Genomic DNA, 24,620 nt, shown 5'->3' with positions numbered 1-24,620 from the left:
TCAAATAGTGGAGTTTTTGGGCAAAATGTGTCTTTCTAAAGCTGAGGTGGAGTCCCTTTGAATCACCACTACTACTACTACTACAGGCTTTAGAGGTCTAATATTTGTTTCCTGTATCCCATTCGGTTCCTTTTTGTTGAGGGGGCTGCCGGACGGTACCATTTTGTCCGTAGGGGACACAACTAAATGTAGATATTCTTCCAAGCTAAAAGGAGCTGCTATTATTATTGTTTTGTAGTACTTACCTGAATTTAAATAGATTCACTATGGATCATATTTTATAAAATGTTGAATTAGTGAGAAATGAAAACATGCTCGATCCACTCACCACCGCGCACCCCTCAGCGTAGGCTGTTGCCATGTTCCCACTTTCATGGGTGTGGTGATTAGCTTGCTTGGTGAAAATTTTTAGTCTAATCCGACCCGAGTCGCGCTCGCTTCTGTCGCTTTAAACCGATTAAATTGTCTTAAAATTAACACGTCTGCCTTTGCGATTCCTCTCACAGCTAGGACCATGGTTGTCGTGTGAAAACGGACCGCTGTGACTCGGACTGGAAGCACGGATAGAGCCAAAAAAGCCCGTTTCAGGTAAGGACGTGTAGTCTTGTCTTGATAATTTGGAGGCTTTTTGGCTATTTCCTGCTTCGCTCACAGCGGGGTTAGTTAGTTAAATGTTGAAGGAGCGATGCACAAATGCCCGTGAGTTGTGGTATTGTCGTTGCTGTGAGCAGCGGTGTAGCTATTGACATAACTGTTCCCGAGCTACTATTGCCTCAATGCTGGGTTTTTTTTCTCTAAGCAAAGCTGGGAATTCACAGCTATCCAAACGCGGCCTTTTTAACGGGCTGTCAAACGACTCTCACGCGGAACTAAAGTGGCAAAATCTCTCACTAATACGCACGTATTTATCTATTCCCATTTCACACATAGGCTTTCACATTTGTGGTCGCACGACACCCTGCGTAGCTTTTTTTCCTTCCTTTTCTATTAAATATACATGTCAGTCCGCCTTCATCCGAGCGGCAACTGGTAGCGTGACGGGGCGTGAGGCTCAGGCAATTTGTTGCTCGTATCAGAAATGCATATGATTTCATAAAGATGGCTAATACGTGTGCATTTCTTTCTCTAGTGTTTCCATATGATGCAGCTGATGGTTTCCTGTCTTGGCTGTTGACAGTCAGTGTGCAATAAACCAGGACAGCGGGGCTGTTAATGTATAATGCATTATGAAGCTACAGTTTGTAAAAGTTAATCATGTATGTTATTAATCTGCAGCTTTTTGAACCCTGTTTGCACATACGTACAGGTTTTAGTATTTTTGGCATGGTGTTTTCACATAATTTATAGATGGTGACATGCCATGTTAGATGTAAATGAAGTGGGTATGATGGGCAGTTAGATGACATACACTGTTCATCTGATATACTCAAATAAAGTAATGTTTTACAGCCTTTAAAGCTAAGCCAATTAATTAATTTTCGGATCGGCTGAAAGATAACCGATAAGAATTTTTATAATAGCTTAATTATCAATTGTCATGCTAAATTTTTGCATCTCAAATGTGAGGATTTGTCACTTTATTAGTCCTGTATCATCAAACAAGCAGTTTGAAGATGTCACAGTTGGTTGTGTGACATTTTAACAGTCATATCTCTATTTTCTGTTGTTTTATATATTAAAATAAGTAAACAATAAATAAGAAAGTCATCAGGCGAATTGATAAACTAAAGGTAGTTGGGTCCCGACAGCCAGGAAAAGACAAAATAGAAAATATTTTACAGTATGAAAGAATGAAAGACAATATATAAAGTCCTCACAGTAATAATGTCGTGTAGCTCAAAGGGATGGGCGATGAAATATTCAGTATATCAAATATGAATGGTATTTTTGAGAGCCAAAAAGTGGAACGCAGCTCATTGCATTGGACTTTAATTGAATATTTTATGTGCCTTTAGAATATGTTTGCCACATTATGATATTGTAATACTGATTTCAACCATACCACCCAGCCCTAGTGTACTGCAACTTCAAGCTCTACATTTTCGTTTTTGTCCAGCTGTTTTTTTTTTACCAAACCCAACACTACACCTCAGAGAAACTAACCTGGGGTAAGAGTGAAACAACTGTGCCCATTACACACTAGCAGAAAATTTCAAACTTTCATGTAGAAGGTTTATAGTTTGCTTCATGTTATGGGTGTGACATAGCGCTTGTTTGGGCAAAACTGTTTCTATCTAATTGGGCTCTTGTAATTTTTCCATTAGGAATGATGTGTGACTGCATTATAATCATGTGGTGTAGGTGGGGCGAAACCAGTGATCAAAGTTTATACAGTCATCACACATTCATTCACTGTGTTCCAGTCACTTCTGTGTAATAATAAGAAAAAATAAAACCTTTTCTCATAACCCATTCAAGTTGAGGACCTTTATTTGTCACCGAGGGGCAATTTGTTTTCTCATGACACAAATGATATATCAACGTGCATCAGCTGACGAGAAGTAAAACATGTGGCCTCACCTTACTGGAATCTCACCAGGTATTTCCTCCATTCTCCGGATGATTGAAATAGTCAGTGGGTTACCTGAACAAGTTTACACCTGGTGGAGCTGTCCTGCCATATCCAGTTTTTACTTTCACACACTGAGCCGTAATGAGTTTCCTGCTGAACCAGTACAGACACTCATGGCTCCTAAAATTGGTTCTCAGATAAAAACTCTTTGGGTGAGATCAGGCGTAGGTGTGGGGTTACTCTTGTAAATTCTCTGTTCATTGTAACTTAAAATTGAACGGCTTACAGTAAGAATACTTGTGCCCCATTTATAGAATGTGATTTTGCGAGTGGTGAATGGTAGAATCTTACTGTAAACACTGGTATTAATTGCTCACGGTGGACTGTCGAGCAATAATTTGATTAGACCAGGCTTTTCATACTGTTAATTCCTTAACTTCCTGACCATTTCATGTTGTTGGGCCCCTGTGGCTCTGGGTGCAGCTGCACTGCTTGCACCTCCTGCTGCTCTGTTCACCAGTATTTGTTCATGATTGAGGCAGATGTGACTGACTTTCTACTGTATGACCCAGAAGCAGCAGAAGGTCTCATTGACAAATTTCAGTTAAAAACAAAATATGCTGATGAGCGTTGTGATCTAATATATATTTAAACACTTCTGTCCTATGGTTGTATGTTTCAAGCAGATCATGAACTGAGCCAGCAGGGACACACACTGAAGCGACAGTGTCTCCTGTAACTTATATATTGTGACCAAGCTTCATTATGGGAACCAGAGAATATAGTGACTTGTGGCTGACAATAACCTTACTATGGAGAAGTTAAGGAGATCTCTTGGTGTGTCTCTGTTTCTCCTGAGTGGTATAAAAATGAAAGTGAAAGGTTGCATGGCAGTAAGACAAACAGAATCGTTTTTACAGTCGTTGTTAACCTGGATTAAAACTGAATTATGAAGTTGTGCAACAGCAGCTAATAACATCAGATGTAAAAACAGAGCTTACATACAAAAACTTCTTGTATATGCCACTCTCATATATAAATGGCCACAACTAGTGGTTATGGTCATTATCAATTTTCCAGTTATTTCCTTGATCTATTAAATTTGTGTTAAGACATTCAGTTTGATAAAAGAGAAGGCCAAGAAAACGAGCAACCATTCATATTGGAAAAGCTGGACGCTTTCAGGTTGCAAATGAATTCAACAAATAGATCAATACACTAATCATTTCAGCTCTACTTCATACTGCATACATTTCTGTAATATGCCAACACATTTCAAAAGGTGACCTATCACTCACCTGGTACAGTGTGCACCCCACATAAGTCTTTTGCAATGGGGTTTGACCTGACCTATGACCCTTTGCTGCATGTCATCCCTCTGATCACTCCCACCTTTCCTGTCTGTCTACAGCTGTCTATCAATAAAAGCAAAAACGCCCAAAATTAATCTTTAAAAAAATCTTTTATAAAAATAATGTGCTCAGTGTTATTATTTATGTTTTTATGGGTATTTTTTAGAAATATTGGGGTTTGAAAATTCAATTCCTGTTTTGTGTATTTTATTCAGTTTATTTTTTCTTTTATTGGACAACTAGAGTCACGTGTAAATGCCCAGACACACCAAACCAACTTCAGAGAACGAGTGGCAATGATAGAGAACTCTTGCATCACCTCATGTTGCCTGTGTTTTTACCAAAAAATTGCACAAGAACACACTGTAAAAACTGCAGCTGATAGCCAACCAGCACATACGTTCTGTGCCTGAGTGAGAGGAAATGACTCTCCACACCAGCCGGCAGCAGTAGTCTGTAATTGTCATTTGAAAAGTGAAACTAGAAGAGCATCTTTACGCCTGTTGCCAGTTAGCACATTGACAACACAATCCAATACTGAAAGAACAAAGCATATTTACCGTGTGCCAGTAAACAATAAACTATCACATAACATTTCTGCTAAAGAGCTCAATTGCTAAAGAAAAATAATCTTACCTCATGTAACAAGTTTGTTTTGGTCTCACTCTCTCATGAATTTAGCTATTTGTTTACTTTCCTCACTTCTGTGCCTCTTCTTGTGCACTGAGCTGAACTGCCAATCAGAGGGATTTCTCTCACCAATCCGCTTTTTGCGTTATCAGTGCTGATTCAACATACTGAACAGGCCAAAAACAAGCCAACGGTGTGGGACTCACCACACTGCCTAGGGCAACAGATGCAAACCGACAGACGACCGTCGGCTTGGTGTGTCAGGACCTAAATGGTCATGTACAAGCTGCTCAAGCATTATTGAAAGACTTTGCCAATGTAGAACAGACAGCCAGTCTGATCCCAGACCATCCCAACCCTGCGCTGAAAACTTTATGTTGCTGCCATCTCTGGAGCCGCTCTCCCAGCGAGTCGCCCATTGAGCATGAGCTAACACAGTATGGTGAACATCTAACACTAAGCTGTCAAATGGTCCCAACAAACTCCCATTGACACTGAGACTGCTCAAATATATCTTTAAACCTTTTAATAATTGCAGGTAATGTTATCTGTGTAATACTAACCGTTAGCTCTGTCAGTGTGTGTGTACAGCCAGGCATCTTTCACAGTTTGTCACCGGCATGGAGCTCGCACTCCCCCAGCAGCAGCTACAACCAGTACAGTCTGTGGTGTGCTGGAGTCAAGCAGGGTGTATTTGACGGAGTTGGGAGTTCAGTGTGTTGATGCCACCATAATGTTTAAAAGTATGGCTGTGCTACACACCACTCCATTCACATTATGGGTATCAAATGAAGTACTCTGTTGGTATCAGTATCACTTAAAGGGTACTGGTATTGTAATTTTTTAAGCGATACCCAGCCCTGTTGATCAGATACAGTTGTCTCCTACTTGCTGCTGGGAGCTCAAGTGTGAAGCTGAACATGGTTGGTTTGTTGGTGTCTGAAGGGCTGCAGCAGTTATAGTCTCCCATGGCCAGTCTCAGAGACCCAACTGCAGTGGTGCCAAGCAGCACTATGTACTGTAGCTGGCAGCCTTATACTAAACAATAGGCAGCTCCAACACACAGCTCTGCCTTTGTCGCCCTTGATCCTGTGCCATGCTCTGGGCCTTCATTGGCCCGACTGATTGGCTGCATGACTCCAGTCACATAACTGGAGAAAAGACACACTGCTCACTGAGTTTTACAACTATAAATTGTAAAAGGTGAACTTTATGTAGTCCTTTTTATAGGGACATATATCTGTGTTACAGCTTCTTTCGGCTGTGGTTAGTATGTGGTTAGTTACTACAGCAGTACTAAGTGGCCTGTTTGGTTTCTAAATGACTAATGCTTTATCCACTTGTGGAAAAAAAACAATTCATAAGGCACTCCTTCAAATCACAGCCATGACATGCCTTAAAATCTGCGCTGTCAGTTTTATCCAGACTGATAGGAAAGAACCCCAACACATCACGTTTTACGTCATCTTCCATCATACCTGCATTATTTTTCACCCCATTTCTCTTTTGTGCTCTGTTGCCTTTCACCACACAAGCCTCGGGCTGAAAACATTGATTGAAAATATTTAGCCGAGTGCAGAAGGTCATATCAGATGTTTTGGTAGTCCACAAGGTGCTGTGTGTGACGTGGCAGATTTCAGAGGCATACAGTATAATGGATCTACGGCAGTCATAGAGCAGCACCACATCACAGGCGAGCTGACGCTGAGAGCCTCTCTTCAGGGGGGTTGCGTCAGCCGGAGGAGAGAGTGACGTCACTCCCGGGCAGCTGAAAGCATTGCAACGCTCGCTGCCCCTGATGCCTCGTTACTGTCAAAGACCTCCTTGGCTGAGACGAGAGTCCTCGATGAGCAGTCCAAAGCATCCTCTCTTGTGTTTGCAGAGCGGAGGCACAATGGCCAAAACCAAGTGAGCAGAGAATCTAAAAGAGTAGCTTTCCACACGTTCACAGTATCTTTAAAGGCAGTCGCAGCAGCATGGACATTGATTTGCTATTTGTTAAATTATGGGATTTTCTTTTGTGGTGAGTAAGTAACTAGGCTCTAATGGTTTTAAAGCTTCTGCAAAAGATAAAGCACAAACAACCTCCTCTTTACATTAACATGATTTCCTGTGGAGGGGAAGGGCTGGACTCAGTGTAATTGTTGAATTATAGAAAATGGAACTGAAAATTTAATCTCGGAGGGTTAGGCTTCTGGACAGCAGACTGTAAAACAGCCTGGAAAATGAGGAGGGGGGTTGGGGGGCGCGGTCCAAACATTTCTGAGGAGTGTCTAAGTGCTTTGTGACCCACATTTAGGTTCCCCAAGGTAAAGGAAGTGGCAACTCGCATGTGCGAACACACACATACACACATATGCGAGCACATTCAGACAGATCTGACATACCTAACCTAGACACACATTTAAATATATGCTCACATAATGTACACACACGCATGGATGAATATATGCACATATGTTCTCTTTCTCATTTGGACGCACTGTCTAATAAACCATCCAGATCTGCCCACAACTCTCACACACACACGTATGTTCGGGGCTCTTTGGGGTGGGTCGAGCAAACAGCGCATTGCAACAACACAAAAGGCTGATTGAGTCAGGAAAGGTCAGAGCCTGGCTCAGATGGCCTTTTGAACCAGACTGGGGGTGTTTGAAGAGCCAGGCCACCCTCCAGGCCTCCACTCAGCCCCACCCTTTGCAGCACCCTCCTTTGGTCTGAGCCAATACAGGATACCTATGTTTGTCTGATGGAAGTCTTCCCATCCTTCACTCCCCGTCTGCCTGTTGAACTCATAGTATTTCTGTCTCTCTGTCTTGCAGGTGTCAGCTGGTAAAGTGCGTGTGCGTGTGCGAGTGTGTGTGGGTGTGCGAGTGTGTGTGTGCGTGTGTGCGTGCAGGCACGTGTGTTTTCCCAGCCCAGTCAGTATTTGGAGCGGAGTGTGGCCTGAACACTTGACAGAGGGACAATGAGCGAGCTGGAACAGTTGCGGCAGGAAGCCGAGCAACTACGCAATCAGATCCGGGTACGGCAGCATTTTGTGTGCACATGTTTGTTTATATTGACTTGTGTGTGTGTGTTGTTGTGTTTGTACGTTACATGTGCCACTGTCTGTTCACTGCAAGCTGTGAGTCACACTGTTTCAGATGAGACAGTGACGCACTCGACATAACTTTTCAATCAGCCACCTCCATTCTCGTGCAGGAATTGTATTGTGGGAACTAATATAGAAATGTCAGTTGCTGTTGTGTGACTGTTCTGAGATCACTGAGAGATTCAATTTCTGTGATTAGAAAAAACTTATGGCACATGTTTAGACACTTATTTAGTGAGAGTGGGGGGAAATATTGATACAGCATAGTAGCATGATATTTTGTGCGGCACTATGGTATCAATACACAGATGCAAAGTATCAATTTTCATATTATATAAATTAATAGATTATTAATATTGCGAATACAAGTTAAACATTTGGTAGCCTGTTAGAATAATAAAATCACTTGCATTTTCAGTTCACTCGATACATTTTGCTGCAATAAAAATTATTAAGGTTAGATGAATGGACCAAAAATTATATCTTATTAGATAAAAACAGATGTTGACAGTTTTTCCTTAATTTTCAGTTGGGGAAAAAAGGTAATAAATCACAGTAGATTGCAATGTATGCCATCACAATTCTCAGCATATTGCAAAACCTTTAAAATAGAGCTGTCAAGTGATTTAAAAAAAATTAAATCGAATTAATTACATGCTCTGTGATTAATTAATCACATCAATTTTTGCTGTGAAAGTATTTAAAAAATTTCAATTCAAATTAAATTTTGACACGTGTCGCAGTAAAGCTGCTAGATTTTGGACACTTGTCCCCCTGTACTCTACCACACAAACTGGTCTGCGGTCCACTTTGTAAGGGAGTTAGTTAGTCAGTCAGTTACAGGTAGACTTACTCAGTTTGCATCTCGTGGCCTGGATGAGTGTAGCATCCGAAGCTGTGCTAGCTCGGACCTCCGGGTTCGCTACTAAATCCTTTGCGTTGAGGTGAAGTCTTTCAGGCTTGCAGTACTCCGATGGTATGAAAATTCCTCATTGCAGAAACTGCAGAGAACGTAGCTCCTACAAACACTTCCATCCGGGCATTTTTTAAATGTTAATGTTCCATTCACAGGGCCGAGCAGTGTCTTCTCATCTGCCTCCATCATGTGACAAAGCCCTCAATAATGCTTTTTTTTTTCTGTGATCAATTAATGGAAGTTAATGCGTTATTTTGATGCCCCTAATTTAAAACGTTTAAAATTGCAGCAGTAGTGTGATGGTATATCGGGAGACCTCTGGTGATTCCCACCCTTATTATTTAGAAGTCGTTTTTGCCATTAATTTATCTAAGTTTGTCTTTTTGTTTCATTATTTGTGTGTGTATGTCTGTGTGTGTGTCAGCACAGTAATCAGGTGTTGCATTTAGCTCTGCAGTAACAGAGTTGAGCTGAAGTTTTTCCGCTGGTCTACATGGTTATAAAGGTGTTTGTTGTGTTGCAGGATGCCAGGAAAGCCTGCAGTGACTCCACTCTGTCACAGGTAAGACATCCTCTCCACATACACAATACTGTGTAAACAATGAAGTGTGTATGTTCCTGTGCAGTTGTGCAAATGTTTACAGTAACAATCACTGCATCTTGCACTAGGAGGGAGTGTTCAAGACAGTAACAGTTACTTGAAATGGTGCAAACCATGAAAAATACATCTGTATAACAAATTGAGGTTGGATATTTTCACAAGGCTAAGCACTTTGGTGAACCAGCTAAATAAATATATACAGAAAAGCCATGAGCTAAGCTTTAAACCACTAACTAGTGATATCTCCTTATAAGTTCTGCAGTAGTTTTAGCCACGTGTACAGGTCTAAAGCTCAATGAGATAATCAAGGTGTCAAAATAGACATTAGAAATTCCTCAGCCTGTCAGTATTTACAAACACATGTTGTCACTGAATCCATGTAAATACTCCACAGACATTATACACCAAAATAAGCTCCACTGTTTGCCTGCTTTTGCTGCCTCAGCTTGAGTCCACTGTCCAGTGTGTGTTTGTGGTGATAAGTGTGTGCGGGTCTCTGGTGACACTGCTGACGCCCCTTCCTGTGTTTTGGCAGATCACAGCTGGTCTGGACTCAGTGGGCCGGATACAGATGCGGACGCGACGCACTCTCAGGGGCCACCTGGCCAAGATCTATGCAATGCACTGGGGGAGCGACTCCAGGTAGTGTACTTACTCCACATACAACACAACTGTTGGCTAAGCACAGGAAATTAAGCTTTTTAATACTTTTCTTTTTTTTGTTTGGTCTGATTTGTGTTTTTTGGAGAGTGTAATTCTTGTAAATTCTGCAAATAACTGTACTTTACTCTAGGATTTCTTTTCTTTAGGATAACATGTAACGTTACCTCCTTTTTCTGGAAAGTTTTGGGGTAACTTTAATAAAAATAATACACTTTTACACCCTCACTCTATTGTAAACCTGTTTTTAAATGTTTTTCTTCAAAATATCTTATTTTTCTGCAGTGGTTAGTGTAGGTTTGTTGTTTTCTTCTTCTGCTGGCTATATGGTGTCATTTTCTGCTGCTTTAGGTTACTTACTTGATAGTTTGCATTTTATAAAGTCTCTTGTTTTATGAAGCAAAATGATATTTGCTCTGTTAGTTCTCATAAATTACTACCTATGGTGGCCCACAGGGAGAGTCACACAAAAATGCTGACAGCTTGAAGAGCACAAAGGGATGCAAATAATAACAATAACCACAGTTGAGCCCATTTTCTTTTCTGATTTTTTTAGAATTGTGCAAATTTTGGAGTTTTCCTCTCTAAAAGACTGATGAATTTCAAGACTTTCAGTGACAGCATGGTGACTACAAACACCACAGCTCCAACTGTCAAGATCTACTGTGTGCCAGGGATGGGCAATAAAGTGTCACCACAGGCTGACAGTCTGCAGGTTTCCGTTGTAGGCAAACATGGGCACACCCTCAGCCACGTTGCAGTAATTTTACAATATAATTACCACACTGGCACTGAAATTTGATCTAACTGCTTACACTTCTACATTAGAAGTAATTCCTAAAATATACAATATAATATACACTGGTACAATTACCTAAAAGTCAAGGGGATCTTGTCTGCTCATGTGACTGGTATTAAATGTTTCCTTTTTAATTTAATATGTCTGTATCACTCTTTACCTTTCTCTCTGTCCATCTGTCTCCTAATGCAATGCCCTGGGGCAGTGACGGCAGTCCCAGGTGTGGGGCTATACTACTATCAGTACCACTACTACTATTACTCTACTACTGTTCTACTAATATGACTAATACCACCATAATTGACTGTCACTACTGCCACCTCCACTACTACTGTACATCTAAGTGCTAGCACTGTTTTACGCCCTTACTATGAGCACAGTAATGATATTAGCCACGCACAGAGACGGGCAGCCACCACAGCTTATTTAATATTTCCTTAAAGATGCAGTTTGTGAGATTTGCCAGTATTCCAAATGTTATGATGATTCAAAATTCATCAGTGAGTCCACATCTGACTGCAATTGTGGATGCTTACATTGAGCTGTCACTAAATTCAAAACTTACAAACTGCTTTTTTAACAGTTTGCTGCAATTACGAGCACCAAGAATCATATTTTCCCAACAGTATGCATGCAGTGCACTGGTTTTTACCCATAGAAAATGAACTGGAAGATGGTGTAGCCAAAATGTAGCTCTGTTTTTCTGGTGAATGTTTGCAGATGTTTAGATATCATGGATAAAACACATCTGTTCTGTTTTGGCAGATTAGATTCTCTCTTTTCTCTCCAGTAAAACCCACTGGTATTACCTTCAGCTGATGATGCATAGGCTTATCAATGATGATTATTCTGTGTGTGTTTGTGTGTGCCTAGCACCCTCTGGGTGACCCTGCAGGAGGCCAGTGTTTATTTTGTATACAGCGAACTGACATTTGAGCGTGATGGCTCTCCTCTCGATTGTAGCATAGCACCGTCAAACCACTTCCTGTCCCTGGAGAGACGGAAACACCCAGTCAGGAAGGGAGGGAGGGGTTCCAGCTGTTTCTGCATCTGCCCCACCGTATAGCTCTCACTCTTTACTGTTTCTACTTCACCATCTTCTCTGCCTTCTTTTTTTTTGCTGTCCCTTCTTGCTGCCCCACCCCAGCTTCTTTCTAGTGCTTTCCCAACCCCTCAGGCTTCCACCTCCCACCCGACAGTGGGGACTTTTACATAACTGGGGTAATGAATATTACATGGACTGGGACATTAAAAGTGGCTTCCCTGGGTAAAGAGACTTCCACCAGGAGGGGGAGGAAGAGGGAAGATAGATGGAAATGGGGACTGGGAGAGAAGAGCAGGGAGCTCACGCTGAATGCTTTTTGACAGAGCACCTTATACTTATTCAGACAGTATAGCACAGTATTCTGTTAGGTGGCTGCTGGCTCTCATTGCTTTTAATGATCCAGGTGCATGCACCTTTAGGTTATGTTTTTTCAACGTGTGAGCTGCTTCTCACGCTGCTTTTCTTGACTTGTTTCCAGGTTACTTGTCAGTGCCTCGCAAGATGGAAAGCTAATCATCTGGGACAGCTACACGACAAATAAGGTGAGGTTAATGATAATCAGTGATAGAAAGTATAATATGTACAAGAACATTTACAGTATATGTAGTTTTCTGCCACCAGTAATTGCTTTTAGAGTACAGGCTGTAATTTATGCACTGGTTCTATTAAACACAATACTGTTGTAAATATGTCGGGAACTGTGACAAGCCACCATCCAAGTGACAACTATGTGGTTGCCTGGAGGTTCTTTAAATATTTATAATATGAATCTGGCTGTTGTTTATAAAATAAATCTGGCTGGTAAAATGGTGATCAGTGTGTTTTGAGAAAAATTAGTTTAAAGCTGGAGGGCAGAACTTTTGTCTCCCCCCTCTGGCAGTGAGTGATTAGACAAACATTGATGATGTGTGCGATGTGACGATATGGTGAGTTCACTGCATCTTCTCCAACTCCAGGAGTGCTCTTTTCAAGTCTTCCTGTGCAAATATTCTGACTCTCATCCTGCCTCTGAAGGTTGAGGTGTTTTTTTTTCCTGGAGCATCCACTCCAGAAACCTTTCTTGGCCGTAACCTCTGCCATACTCCTAGCTGCTGCTCCATCACTATGGTCTCTCCTCTCTTCCTGCCCCATTTAGAGGCCGTTTACACGTACACGGTGATTTTGATAAACAGAGACATCTTCCTTCGTTTGTGCCCTTCGTTTACACGCAAACGGAGATTTCTCCTCTGAAAACGAGTCTTTCTAAAAACTCCGGTCAGAGTGGAGATTTTGGAAAACTCCGGTTGTGCGTTTGCATGTAAACGGAGATAAACAGAGTTATAGGCAGCCGACGTCACAGTATGCGCCGGAATTTGCGCCTGTGTCAAAAGTGCGACCTATGTTGCTATGGTGACAGTGGATACATGGAAGGCTTGAGCTTGCCACCTACAGGTTTGGCATGCTCTTGTGTATATATACACAGGTAAGTGTAAACAAAGATCTTTTTGAAAACGGAGATGGTGAAATGTCCGTTTATGAAAATAGCCGGCAACGTGTAAACGGCCTCTTAGTTCTGGCTGGTTGACGTAAAATGCATCACTTTTGGTGCGCGAGCTTGGGAAAGTCGCCACAGACACCACAACTCTGGTATACTGCGAAACACAGAGAACTTCCCCTGGCCACAAAAAGCTTAATCAGCATTGTATATACTTATTTGGCAAGGGCTTGAATGTATCAGACGTTCATTTCTATGTTAAAGTCGCGCACTCCAGCTTTAATGCCAGCGGCAGGAATATCATGCTCTCACCTTATTGCAAGGCAAATTCAGATTCTTCTAATAGACAAAATACATGGCTTCTTTTGTATGAATGTAACCACATTAATTATCAGCATCTTTTGTGACAGTGCCAACCAAACAAATAAGAAAATGAATCCTTTAGTTTCTATGAAGTACAGAGGAAGTGGCAGAATTTTGTCAGCTGATGACTTAAAAGTATCACACAACATTTTGGATTTAAACAAATGACTTGACCTTAACCTTTTAATGGCTCTCCTCGCCCTCAGATGCATGCCATCCCACTGCGTTCTTCCTGGGTGATGACGTGCGCCTACGCCCCCTCTGGGAATTATGTGGCCTGCGGAGGCCTGGACAACATCTGCTCCATATACAGCCTGAAGACCCGCGAGGGCAACGTGCGCGTCACCCGAGAGCTACCCGGACACACAGGTTGGCTGGACTCAAAAGAACCACAAACACTCAGCATATTGCTTGTCATTTCCTAACTAACTAACTTTGACAGTCACATTTCTATCACATGCTGACCTGAGGGCATCATGCCTGATTTGTCCCGTACCTGACACACATATTCCCTTATTGTAGTTTTATATTTCAGATATTTTGTACATACTGGCTGGTTCAGTGAGTCAAACAGTGGAAAGCTACACAAGCTGTCGGTATTTTCCACTGGATCTCCCATGCTTTCACAGACTTATTTACAGTACGTCTCCCGGAGCAAACATCTCCTCGAACTGTTTATCTTACCAACATAGATAAGTGTGTGGCTATTGTCTCTCTTCGCAATCTATTCAGGACGATGTAAGCTTGTATATTTTGCCACAAATATAGGGTAGAACTTTGCTCACAGTACATTTAATTTATCTCACTTGTGAGCCCAGGGAGAGAGAGCGCGTACTATTTCATCATGATCACAAATTGCCTTCACATCAGTATCTGTGACATGCTAGTGCAACTTTGGAGCCTCCACATCACTGAATGTGGAGGGACATGAGTGTTTTCCACCACAGGGCTACATTGCTGGAGGTAGATGCCCATTTCTCAACTTGTTTTTATTTTAAATCAAAGGATGTGGATCGAGGGTGAGCTCCTGCCCCCCTCGAAGGGAAATATATCACTCCTGGTTAAAACTTACATCAGGCAACATTGTTGAAGAGGGATTAGCACATCAAAAATGTGTTTTTCTTCTGTTTATGTCCCCTAAAATGTCTGACCTTGACTATACTGACTTGTATCTGTGCAAAATTTGTCACTAGAGAGGTGTTTTCACATTCCTCTACTGAAGGGAGCAATGTCTGTGCACTTCCCTAAAATCTGAGATTCAAACGTATGCGGAGCAAGCAATATTAGGTACGTCATTAATACAAAAGCCAATCAGTGCCTGATAAAGGAAACACATATTGACAGGTGTATGGACCTAAAAACCTTCACTCTGCCGGGGTGTGCTTTCCACTATCTACCAAAACCCCATCGTAGCAGATAATGTTTGTTTCACAAACACCAATGCTGTGTCAGCCACTGCCAGTTAGCCATCAAGCTAACATGCTAAAAAAATTATGTATGTCTACTAGTTACTGATTTTAAAGCACAGGCTCCTCATCTGAGTCTGGGTCTGACTGAAGCTCAAACATGTATGGCTGAATCCCTCTGATGCTTCCTCTAATGCTAGCCATCATGATACTCCCTGCTCCCTCACTGGTCAACCTAATGCGAACAATGCTGGAGGAAGTGGAAAGCGAAAGAGAAAATACTGCAAGCATATTTCAAAAAAAGAGTAGATCTGCTCTAACTGTGATGTTAAACAAATGTTAGTATTAATTTAAGTGTCTTAAAACATTTCTGGAGGAGGACTTCGCTGGGGACTAGTGCCTTGCCCAGACAAGGCAGGGCAGACAATCCTTATCTGATGTTAAACCTCTGTTTATCTCCAGGTTACTTGTCCTGCTGTCGTTTCTTGGATGACAACCAGATACTGACCAGCTCCGGAGACACCACCTGGTGAGCCATGACTCAAAGAATTTAAAGCCCTTCACATGATAGAAATGTTCCTGTTTCCAAAGCACATAGTAAACTGAAGATGCCCCAAAACATATAAAAATGTCAAGAGTTTCTCTCCAGTATCCATCTCTTATTGTCACTAATTTACCCTCATGTTGCTGCTGTGGAATTACCTTTGTGTGGACAAAAAAATGAGAGTAGATACCCACAGCAGACACGTTGTCAGTCATACGGTGTCATAATTCTACAGAGGTGTATACATGTGGAAAAGGCCATCAATGACTGCACTGAAATCGTAATAATCCACATATATCTCAAAATTATATTGGTATAGGAGCTTATATGTCTTTTAAGCATCTATTAATTCAAGGGACACTCATACCTAATCACTACCTCTTCTCTTGCAGTGCATTGTGGGACATAGAGACAGGCCAGCAGGCCACCACCTTCACTGGCCACACAGGGGATGTGATGAGTTTGTCTCTGAGCCCAGACTACAAGACCTTTGTGTCAGGAGCCTGTGACGCCACCTCCAAGCTGTGGGACATCCGTGATGGCATGTGCAGGCAATCCTTCACCGGCCATGTGTCCGACATCAACGCCGTCACCGTGAGTACTGAAACTCACACACTGCATTAAGGAAGAGTGTAAAAGATTAAAGCAGAGAGGACTGATTTTGATTTACTTCCAATTTGGCAGTGCATCTGTCTCTTTTTGCATTTTACAACATGGTTTGTACTTGGTTATCATTAGCAATTTATATTTTTTCCACCTCACTGTTTTAAGCTTTTTTGAATAGCATAATTGTCTTCATCTGTTTTGTTGTAAGAGGCTAACCACCCAGAACATCTTGCACACTGCTGTTGCAGTATCAGAAATATAAAAGGCATTATTCCTGTGCAAAGCAAATAAGTAAACTATGCCAATATATTGGTCATGATTGTCCTACCTGTACTGAAAATACAGTTTTATTAATGTTAAATTGCTACTTTAAGCAGGTCACTGTCTTAGGTGTATGCTCTGATATTGGCCTTGGATGGTCTGTGAGGCTCTGGGGAAAAAAGAAGCCTCTTTAAAGAAAGCCCTCTGCGCTGTGTCTCAAATCCCTAATATGATTTAACAACACCCATCCTAACTTGTGCTTGATTTTGATTTTTATCTCCTGCAGTTTTTCCCCAACGGGAATGCCTTTGGCACAGGCTCAGATGATGCCACCTGCAGGCTGTTTGACCTGCGTGCCGACCAGGAGCTGATGATGTACAGCCACGACAACATCATCTGTGGCATCACCTCTGTGTCTTTCTCCAAGAGTGGGCGACTGCTCCTGGCTGGCTACGATGACTTCAACTGCAACGTCTGGGACACCCTGAAAGGCGAGCGTGCAGGTAAGTGACGTCTGAATTCTGGTTAATTTTAGGGGACAGATAAGCTGACCGTTGTCTTTTCTTGTTTGGTGACAGGAGCAAAAGCACATTTTAGGAACTGGAATTTTTTTGGTATTTGTGTTTGGAAAAATTTCTTAGATGATTAATTGATGATCAAAAAGTTGCCAGTAATTTTTCCCTAAATCGTCTCATTGATTAATTGACCAACGGATTCCGCTCTAATACCAAGCATAAGTTGCATCGTAGAATATTTATGAACAGACAAATGAGTGGCAAGTTAACAGAACTTAAAGGCCTGTAGTGTGTGAACATCAACTTAGTTACTGCTTATGTTACAAAGCTGAAGACTTTGCAATGATGTCTGAGTAATTAAAGTGGAAATGGAGAGTTTTTTTCCTTTTAACTTTATCATTATGAAGTAAATGTTGATTGCACAGTGTAATGGCTGTAGAATAATGACACCATCAGCGTTTAGATTGGTTCCCTATAAGCCTCACATTCACTGTGCATTTCTGTCTGCCACAGTGCACAATCTCCTGGGAAAACTGAGGCTCAATTAATGGCACACAGGAAGTGCATCAATCATTACGAACCAATGCAGGAAGAGGAAAGCACTTTTGTTTTCCCTGGTAGCTAAAAGTAGCTGTCCTCAAGTTACCAAAGAGTATTACTATAAGTTCTTTGCAGTAACTATCTCCAGTAGAGATGTTAATAATTAACTATTAACTGACAATAAGAATTTTGACTGATTTAAAATAGTCAGATAAACAGTTAAAACACAATACAGTCGTGCTACGGGGGCAGATGATGAGACAGCAAAGTTCGCCGCCCAAGCTGGAATTGTACAGTGGCACCAGGGCAATGTCATCATGTTGTTCCTGGGAAACAACTAACGTTACAGCAACCCTTAATTAGCTAATGACCCAGAGGCAGAGGTATACATCTATACAATAGAGAATTTCCCCTCATTAAATACTAACGTTAATCCTCTTTCCAGGTGGCAACATCAGCTTTGTTAGCATGGGCTAACACAGGGTTGCTGCAGGTCCTTAGGAAGTCTTAAAATGTCTTAAATACACTTTTAGTGATAAAAGGCTTTGAAAAGTATAAAACTGTCTCAAATTTTAGGTTGAATGGGTCTTAATTTTTATTTGTCACATCACCAGTATAATTTTTGGTGTTGGTGCTATAGGAAACATCATTTTGAAAGGAGGGAAATACTATTTGACGGGGTACCAGACTTTAACACAACACCTATATGTGTGCAATGCACCTATTTTTGCCCCCTCTATGCACTTAGATCCCGTAATGAGTCTGCATCGTTAGACTAGGACCTTGCAAGCTATGAAAAATGAGAAGATGCAAGTGAAATGACAAAAAGCTTAAAAGAATAACAACAATTACTTGTGGTGATTAAAGCCAGTGCCCGGAAATGTTTATGAAGCTAAACTACACTGTATGTCAAAGGTGTTTCAAACATGGTAAAATAGGGATCAGGGTGGTGGAATGGCACATGCAGAGCTGCAAGAACACAAAGTATCAGGGTCATTTTTATTGTTCATTTTGAACTGACATCAGTGTGTCTACTTAGAAAGAGTCTATTTTTGCTTTTGGTGTGTATTTCCATCAAAGGTTTATTCTTAAATTTAATTTAAAGTGGTATTAAAAAGACACCCTGTAACACAGCAGCAGTGGCTAACATCTGACACCAAGACATTAAATGGCCCCAACAGACTCACACAGAAACAATTCGACCTATTAAGTTACGTTAGCCATGTGATGGTAACAGTTAGCCTCATCACTGTGGGTACACACACACACTTGTAGGTTAATGGTTAACAGTGGTGCTTGAGGTTATTCCCATTAGCAGAAATGGTAGTTCCTAGGCTCACCACTTGGAACAGATGGGGGAGGGCGGGATTTAAAAGTTGTCAGTTCCCACTTAAACGTTGTTATGTTTGAATGGCCCTTGACTTTGGCTTTGGGTTGCAGATTTGTTGTGACGTCTAACTCTGGTTTATTTTTCTTTGACCCCCAGGTGTGCTAGCAGGCCACGACAACAGAGTGAGCTGCTTAGGGGTGACAGAAGACGGCATGGCTGTGGCCACCGGCTCCTGGGACAGTTTCCTCCGGATCTGGAACTAGACAAACCTCTTCCTCTTGTACTCAATCACTGCCCGCCAACTTCCTCCCCGCAACCCCCCACCCCAACGTATCCCAACTCATCTGCTGGGCTGGACCTGAGGGGTGCACACTGTGTCAGCCAATATCCTCTCAACTCACCCCCCAGCTCTCCTCTCTGCTGGTGACCTGCCCACCTGTGAGAAAGTACCAACTCTTTCTACCTTTCCAAGTGACGTTTTTTTTCACCCAGCTATTACACAGAAACAGATAAGAACCTTTCAGTTGAGTTATCCAATCAAAAAACAAAAAAAAAAGAGAAAGAAAGGATGAGTTATGAAAAACTGAAGGGAAAAAAATAGAAGATTTCGCCCTCATACCAATTCTCCTCTAGGGCGCGATAACGAGCATCTGTTACCGTGACTAACAACAAACAAGATGAGCGTCGATGTGTAATATGTAAATGTATATATAAAGACAGTATATATGTATAGCATTATGTGTGTATATATGCATCATATATGCATATATAATGTGTATGTATATATTTTTGTAGTTTATTTCCCACCCTTGAGGTTTTTTTTTTATGATTTTGGGGGTTTTATGTTTTATTTCAAATGTACATATTCACATAACTACACGACATAATTCCAGAAACACTTATTTTATCCTGTGTGAGTACCAGATCGAGTGTCAGACCATGTAGACACAGCAGCTTCACATCCTTTTACCTAAAAAGACTCCTTTAATCTTTCTGGTACTTGCTGATTTAATCAAGCCAACTCATCAAGCAACAAAAGAGGATCGAGCAAACAAAACAGTTTGCAAAAATTTGGCTCAGCTAAACTCACTTTCCTCATTTGTATGTGTGTGTGTGTGTATTATGGTTACAGGCAGCAGACCTGTATCTACAAATTCTTGTGAATGTTGGAATTTTATTTTTTATTTTTTTAACAACACAACCCCTGGCATTCCTCACCACTGTCTTTACGTTTGGAAGGAAACCGCCACACTGCTGTGATAATGATTAGAGAGAGCGCTTTAAAACCAACAAGCGGTGTTTTTAAGTTTTTAGTCTGGATTCAGCTTCAGCTCCAAAGTATAAACTGGTGAATTTTAGGCTAAGATAGAAAACTATATTTTACCAGAGGCCCTGCCTTTGCCTCTGCTCACACGGACTGTGGATTTTAAATCATCGTATGCTGAATATCTGAAGATGACATCCATTCCATGCAAATCAGCTGCTGTGCGATATGATTGATAACCCAACAGTAGTCCTAAACAGAGGTTTTGCATCATAATATCTCCTGTGGCCTATAGAATCTCCATCTCTCCTTTAGAGTTGAGACAAGCAGCTCAAGTTGCCCATTAAAAAAAAAGTGGCGCTGATGGAGAGAAGGGCATCGCAAAGAGAGACATGTCCTCCCCAAGCAGACGCTGTTTTCTACCTGTGAGCCTGTAATGGTGCTGAGGCCTGTATGGACAAATGGTAGAGCGGTCAGTCGTTACATGAGGATATTTAAAGGACCATAAAGGACAGCGGTGACTCTGTTGGTGGCCTCTGAGGACGAGAGAAACAGAAAGATGTCTGTCAAGAGCTCGCCATGTCATTTTTATCCTTTTTTTTATGTCTAAGTGAGTCCTTTCTGTCCTCGACACGGTGTGAACCGAGTGACTGCATGGAACTGAAATCATGTTAGCCGCTGCAAAACCACACCAGTGCCACCACAAGCCTGTAAAAAGTAAAGAAGAAAAAAAAGAAAAAGATTTTTTTTAAAGGGTTTAACACTTTCTTTTTTTTCCTCACCAAAAACATGTTATGAACTGTTAAATATTGCTTGTGAAGAAAGTACACTTGGTAGACAGAAATGTACACTTAGTAGAGAGAGCTAGACATGCACTCACAAACTGTAGTACCAATGTAAACCATCGAGCACATGTGACTTATTTACCCATAGAAGTGCTATCTCTGAGTATTTTCTCATCATACATCTTCAGTAATTTTGGTTCCTCTAAAGGCTTAATTAAAAAAAAAAAAAAGATTGAACACATAATGTATGTGAGTTGGACCTATTCATCAGCTGTCTCAGGTGCCTATCTCTGAATATAAACATTTGACCCACGTGGGCTGGGTAAAGGAGGGTTTGTGCTCCTGTGAGATGTGGCACTATTGTGTCTCCATTCTGCCTTACGATACCATTCATAATAGAAGGTAATACTAGCATCGACTACAGTAATGTTTTCCTCTGACTATTCCTTTTTACACACTGATCAATAAGAGAGGTTGCTACTTATTTTTCTTTGCCCAATAGAAGCACATTCTGATACTAGTGAACACTAAAAAGCATGCTTATGGGAAACCACCGCGACCACATGCAGCTCCATACTGCTTCTTAAAGCGAGGCATTTTACATCACTTTTTATACGATTCTGCTTTCTACTACTACCGTACAGTTTGTAGTATTTATTTAGGTTCAGTCGGCTATCAATGAAACCCCTCTTTGGCATACCGTGATTTTAGTGACCTTCTTTTGTTTCTAAATGTTTTAGCTGCTTCTACCTGGCTTTGCATTAATGAACCCATTTTGAGAGAATGTTAAAAATAACAGTTTAGTTTTTAGCCTAAGAATATCTCTGAGGTGTGTAGGATGTGATATGTATTGCATATCAGTGTTGAGGTGTGTGTGGGGGGAGGGGAAGGGATGGGACGGGACAAGGGAGGGGGGGATGATTTGGTGATGTATGTGGATAACATATAGATCTAAGTGTTACTTCCTCATTTGTGCCAATGTTATCCACAGACCCTGAGCTGTGAACTTAAAACTAGTCAATGTGACAAAAAAAAGTTTGCTCACTTTACTCAAGTGCCAGCCTTCTCCATATCCATTGATTTAAAGTCACGTCAGTATCTGATTTTTTACCCACTCTGTCCGATTGAACCGGTGGACTTCTTATATCTGAAGATGGGTTTTTGTATCCCAAAGTGTCGTTAAGTCAACAGTTATTAAGGTTTCTATCTCAGTTAGCGGTCATCAGACATGCCCATGTCAAAGATGACATGTATTTAAAGGAATAGTTTGATATTTTGGAAGATGTTTAATTTCTGGTGGTTTGAGGAGAAGCTCCACATCACTTATTTTATCTGTGTATTAAACATTAAGCTACAACCAGCTGCCTGTTAGCTTAGCTTAGCTTAGCTTAGCACGAAGACTGGAAAGGGGGAAACGACTAGCCTGGCTCTGTCTGAAGCTCACTAATTAACACCTTGTGGCTCATTTGTTACAGAAAAGACTAAAAACACCGCACTATTCATTGGCTGGTAGCAGTAACTTTGTAATCTCCTCTGGCTGCCTGGCAACTGGTCAGGCTCATACCTGCACGCCACTTAGGTTTCTGTACATATCTATGAAGCAGCAGCCTCTGCAGCTAAAAAATGAAGCCAAAACCAGTTGCAGTTCACTGATTGACCACTTAAAGGTGGCCTCAAGAGTGAGTCAATCCCCTCAGACCCTCCATGTTAAAATGCCCAACTTTACAGCAGAAATAAACATGTTAACAACCTGGTATAAACAACCGTTTTTTATGATTCACCAGTTAACATTTTTTTAAGGCTTACAGTTACTTAAAAGTAAGGGTGGGCCGCTGAGTGGCATCTTGGCCTCTCAGACAGATCCACTCATCGCTCCTCCACAGCTCCAGCCTCTCGCCCAAATATGGTCACTTCTCGTTTCAAAAAACCAAGATGGCAACGACAGTAATGCCAATCAAAACAAGAGTCCGCAAACCAGTGGGTAATGTCACAGTAGCTACGTCCAGTATTTTTACAGTGTATGATACCTATGGAGGACGAGCACAGCCATGCTTAGAATTTTTTTTTAATGTCTTTATCCGGAGATCTCAAGTTCTTTCATAATTTTCAGATGACAAAGCTTTTTTTCTCATGATAACTAGTTATTATTTCAATTCTCAAGAGAAAAAGGGCAGACTTCTCGAGATAATGAGATAATTTCTGACTATAAAACAAGTTGTTTTATCGAGATAGGCAATCAAGTGTTCTGTTGTTTGCATCTTATTTTCTTTCTTGTAACGGATTATTTTATCCTGCAAAATTAGCTTTTTGTTTTGTCAATAATAATAATAATAAACTTAATGTATATAGCTTTTCAAGACTGTTAAAAAGTGCTTTAGAAAATTGAAGTAACGATGGGCAATGATTAAAAAATGAAAATATTAAAAGCATTTTAAAATTTACACAACATAAGACACAACCCAGTATTACAAGAAAACAAGCTTCATCTGAAATAACAATTTGTGATCTTGAGGTAATGGCACTGAAGAGAATTGCTAGGACAGCCAATCTTGGACTCCGTACATATTTGATTAATTACATATTATGTGTTAATTAATTAGTGAGCTTTAGAGATGATGATAAGCAGACATTACCGTTGAACAGAGCTACGCTAGCCGTTTCCCTCTGTTTCCAGTCTTTATGCTAAGCTAACATAGCCAGCAGCTAGCGGTAGCCTTTTAAGTTACTCATTAACAGACAGACATGAAAGTGGTATTTTCTCAAACTCTCCTCCAGAATGCAAATAAGTGTATTTCCCAAAATGTTAATCTATTCCAATAAACCCACCCTGTTCTTTCATAACGTTATGATCTGTGAGAAATTAAAAAAAAAAAATACACCATAGCCCTTAACAGATGAAAAAGGGGGATTGTGTGTATTACTGACAGTGATATTCAGCAGGCAGCCATTTCCTCGCTCTGTGTGTAATTCAGCAGTATTAGCAGCTGGAACCTGGAATAGTAACACTTCTACGTGCCTGTGCCGTTCACTCATTAATCAAAAAGGTGCTTGACTTCATTTAATTTCACATCATTGTTGTATTTACGTGAAGTCTCCTCCAGTTTATCCTCTTAAATCTACAGCAGACATGGAGCTGTTGAATCAGCTTCTTCGGTGTATCGTCTGAAGTACCAAGATCTGTGACTTCCTTGAATCATTGGAGTGGTATGTTTGGCAGTAGTATTTTGGCGATCAGTGTAAATTGCCATGTGTCACCCACAGTACCAATGTCTAACTTCAAAGAGCAGATGTTACGGCTGCAGTATTACAATGACTGCCATTGCACGACCCTCCGAATTTAGTATCTGGATAAAAGAAATTGAGCATCTCTGATTCAGTGACACCGCACCACTTGAATTAATTACGTCACACGATCACCACCACAGCACCGTCACAAGTAATGCACTGCCCTTTGACTCTACAACCTACTGTTCTGACATTTTGTTTTGATTTTATTTATTGTTTTATGTTTTAAGCCAGTAAAGACCAGGGACTTGGTGCCATGATACTTCTCTTACAGTGCTATTGTGTGAAATTATAATCACTTGTTATGGAATAATTTTTATAGTCTTTTTCACACCAGACCTTTTTTTTGTATTTGTACAGTGGCTTGGTGATACTGATATGTTGCCATGAGTTATTGTAACCAATAAAAAGCTTCTAACCAAGAATACAAATCCTGGCTAATTTTCTTTTATACAAATATCTGAAGAACTATCTTTAGGTTACTTGCGTAACTCCACTTCTCAGAGTAGTATGAGTGAGATGTCTCACTATGGGATACGCCTCCCTGGGTATTCCTCAGACGCATTTATCTCATTACGCCAATCCTGATTGGCTGGTGATTGCAACGTCAGCGTGAAGTGGATTCACCTACCATTAAA

At 41.0% G+C, this 24,620-nt stretch overlaps 1 protein-coding gene across 1 annotated transcript; it reads left to right on the top strand.

Annotated features, from left to right (window-relative positions):
* The first annotated feature begins 370 nt into the window (after positions 1–370).
* LOC125895452 (guanine nucleotide-binding protein subunit beta-4) lies at positions 371–24,413 on the top strand. The gene is made up of 10 exons (XM_049587298.1): positions 371–588; positions 7,317–7,519; positions 9,028–9,066; positions 9,641–9,747; positions 12,088–12,151; positions 13,653–13,815; positions 15,315–15,381; positions 15,789–15,990; positions 16,550–16,766; positions 18,805–24,413. Exons 2-10 carry the CDS (start codon positions 7,463–7,465, stop codon positions 18,909–18,911), a joined length of 1,023 nt encoding a protein of 340 aa, XP_049443255.1. The 5' UTR covers positions 371–588; positions 7,317–7,462; the 3' UTR covers positions 18,912–24,413.
* Positions 24,414–24,620: the final 207 nt, after the last annotated feature.

The sequence above is a fragment of the Epinephelus fuscoguttatus genome, linkage group LG10, assembly GCF_011397635.1.
Source record: "Epinephelus fuscoguttatus linkage group LG10, E.fuscoguttatus.final_Chr_v1".
Taxonomy (NCBI): Eukaryota; Metazoa; Chordata; class Actinopteri; order Perciformes; family Serranidae; genus Epinephelus; species Epinephelus fuscoguttatus.
The sequence above is the reverse complement of the archived record's forward strand: the minus strand, read 5'-3'. Positions and strand labels throughout refer to the sequence as shown.

Coding starts and splice junctions, on each gene's coding strand:
- LOC125895452 (XM_049587298.1), top strand. CDS start 7,463: ATGAGCGAGCTGGAACAGTTGCGGCAGGAAGCCGAGCAACTACGCAAT. Junction 12,152..13,652: donor ACAGCTACACGACAAATAAG/GTGAGGTTAATG, acceptor CCTCGCCCTCAG/ATGCATGCCATCCCACTGCG. Junction 15,991..16,549: donor CCGACATCAACGCCGTCACC/GTGAGTACTGAA, acceptor TATCTCCTGCAG/TTTTTCCCCAACGGGAATGC.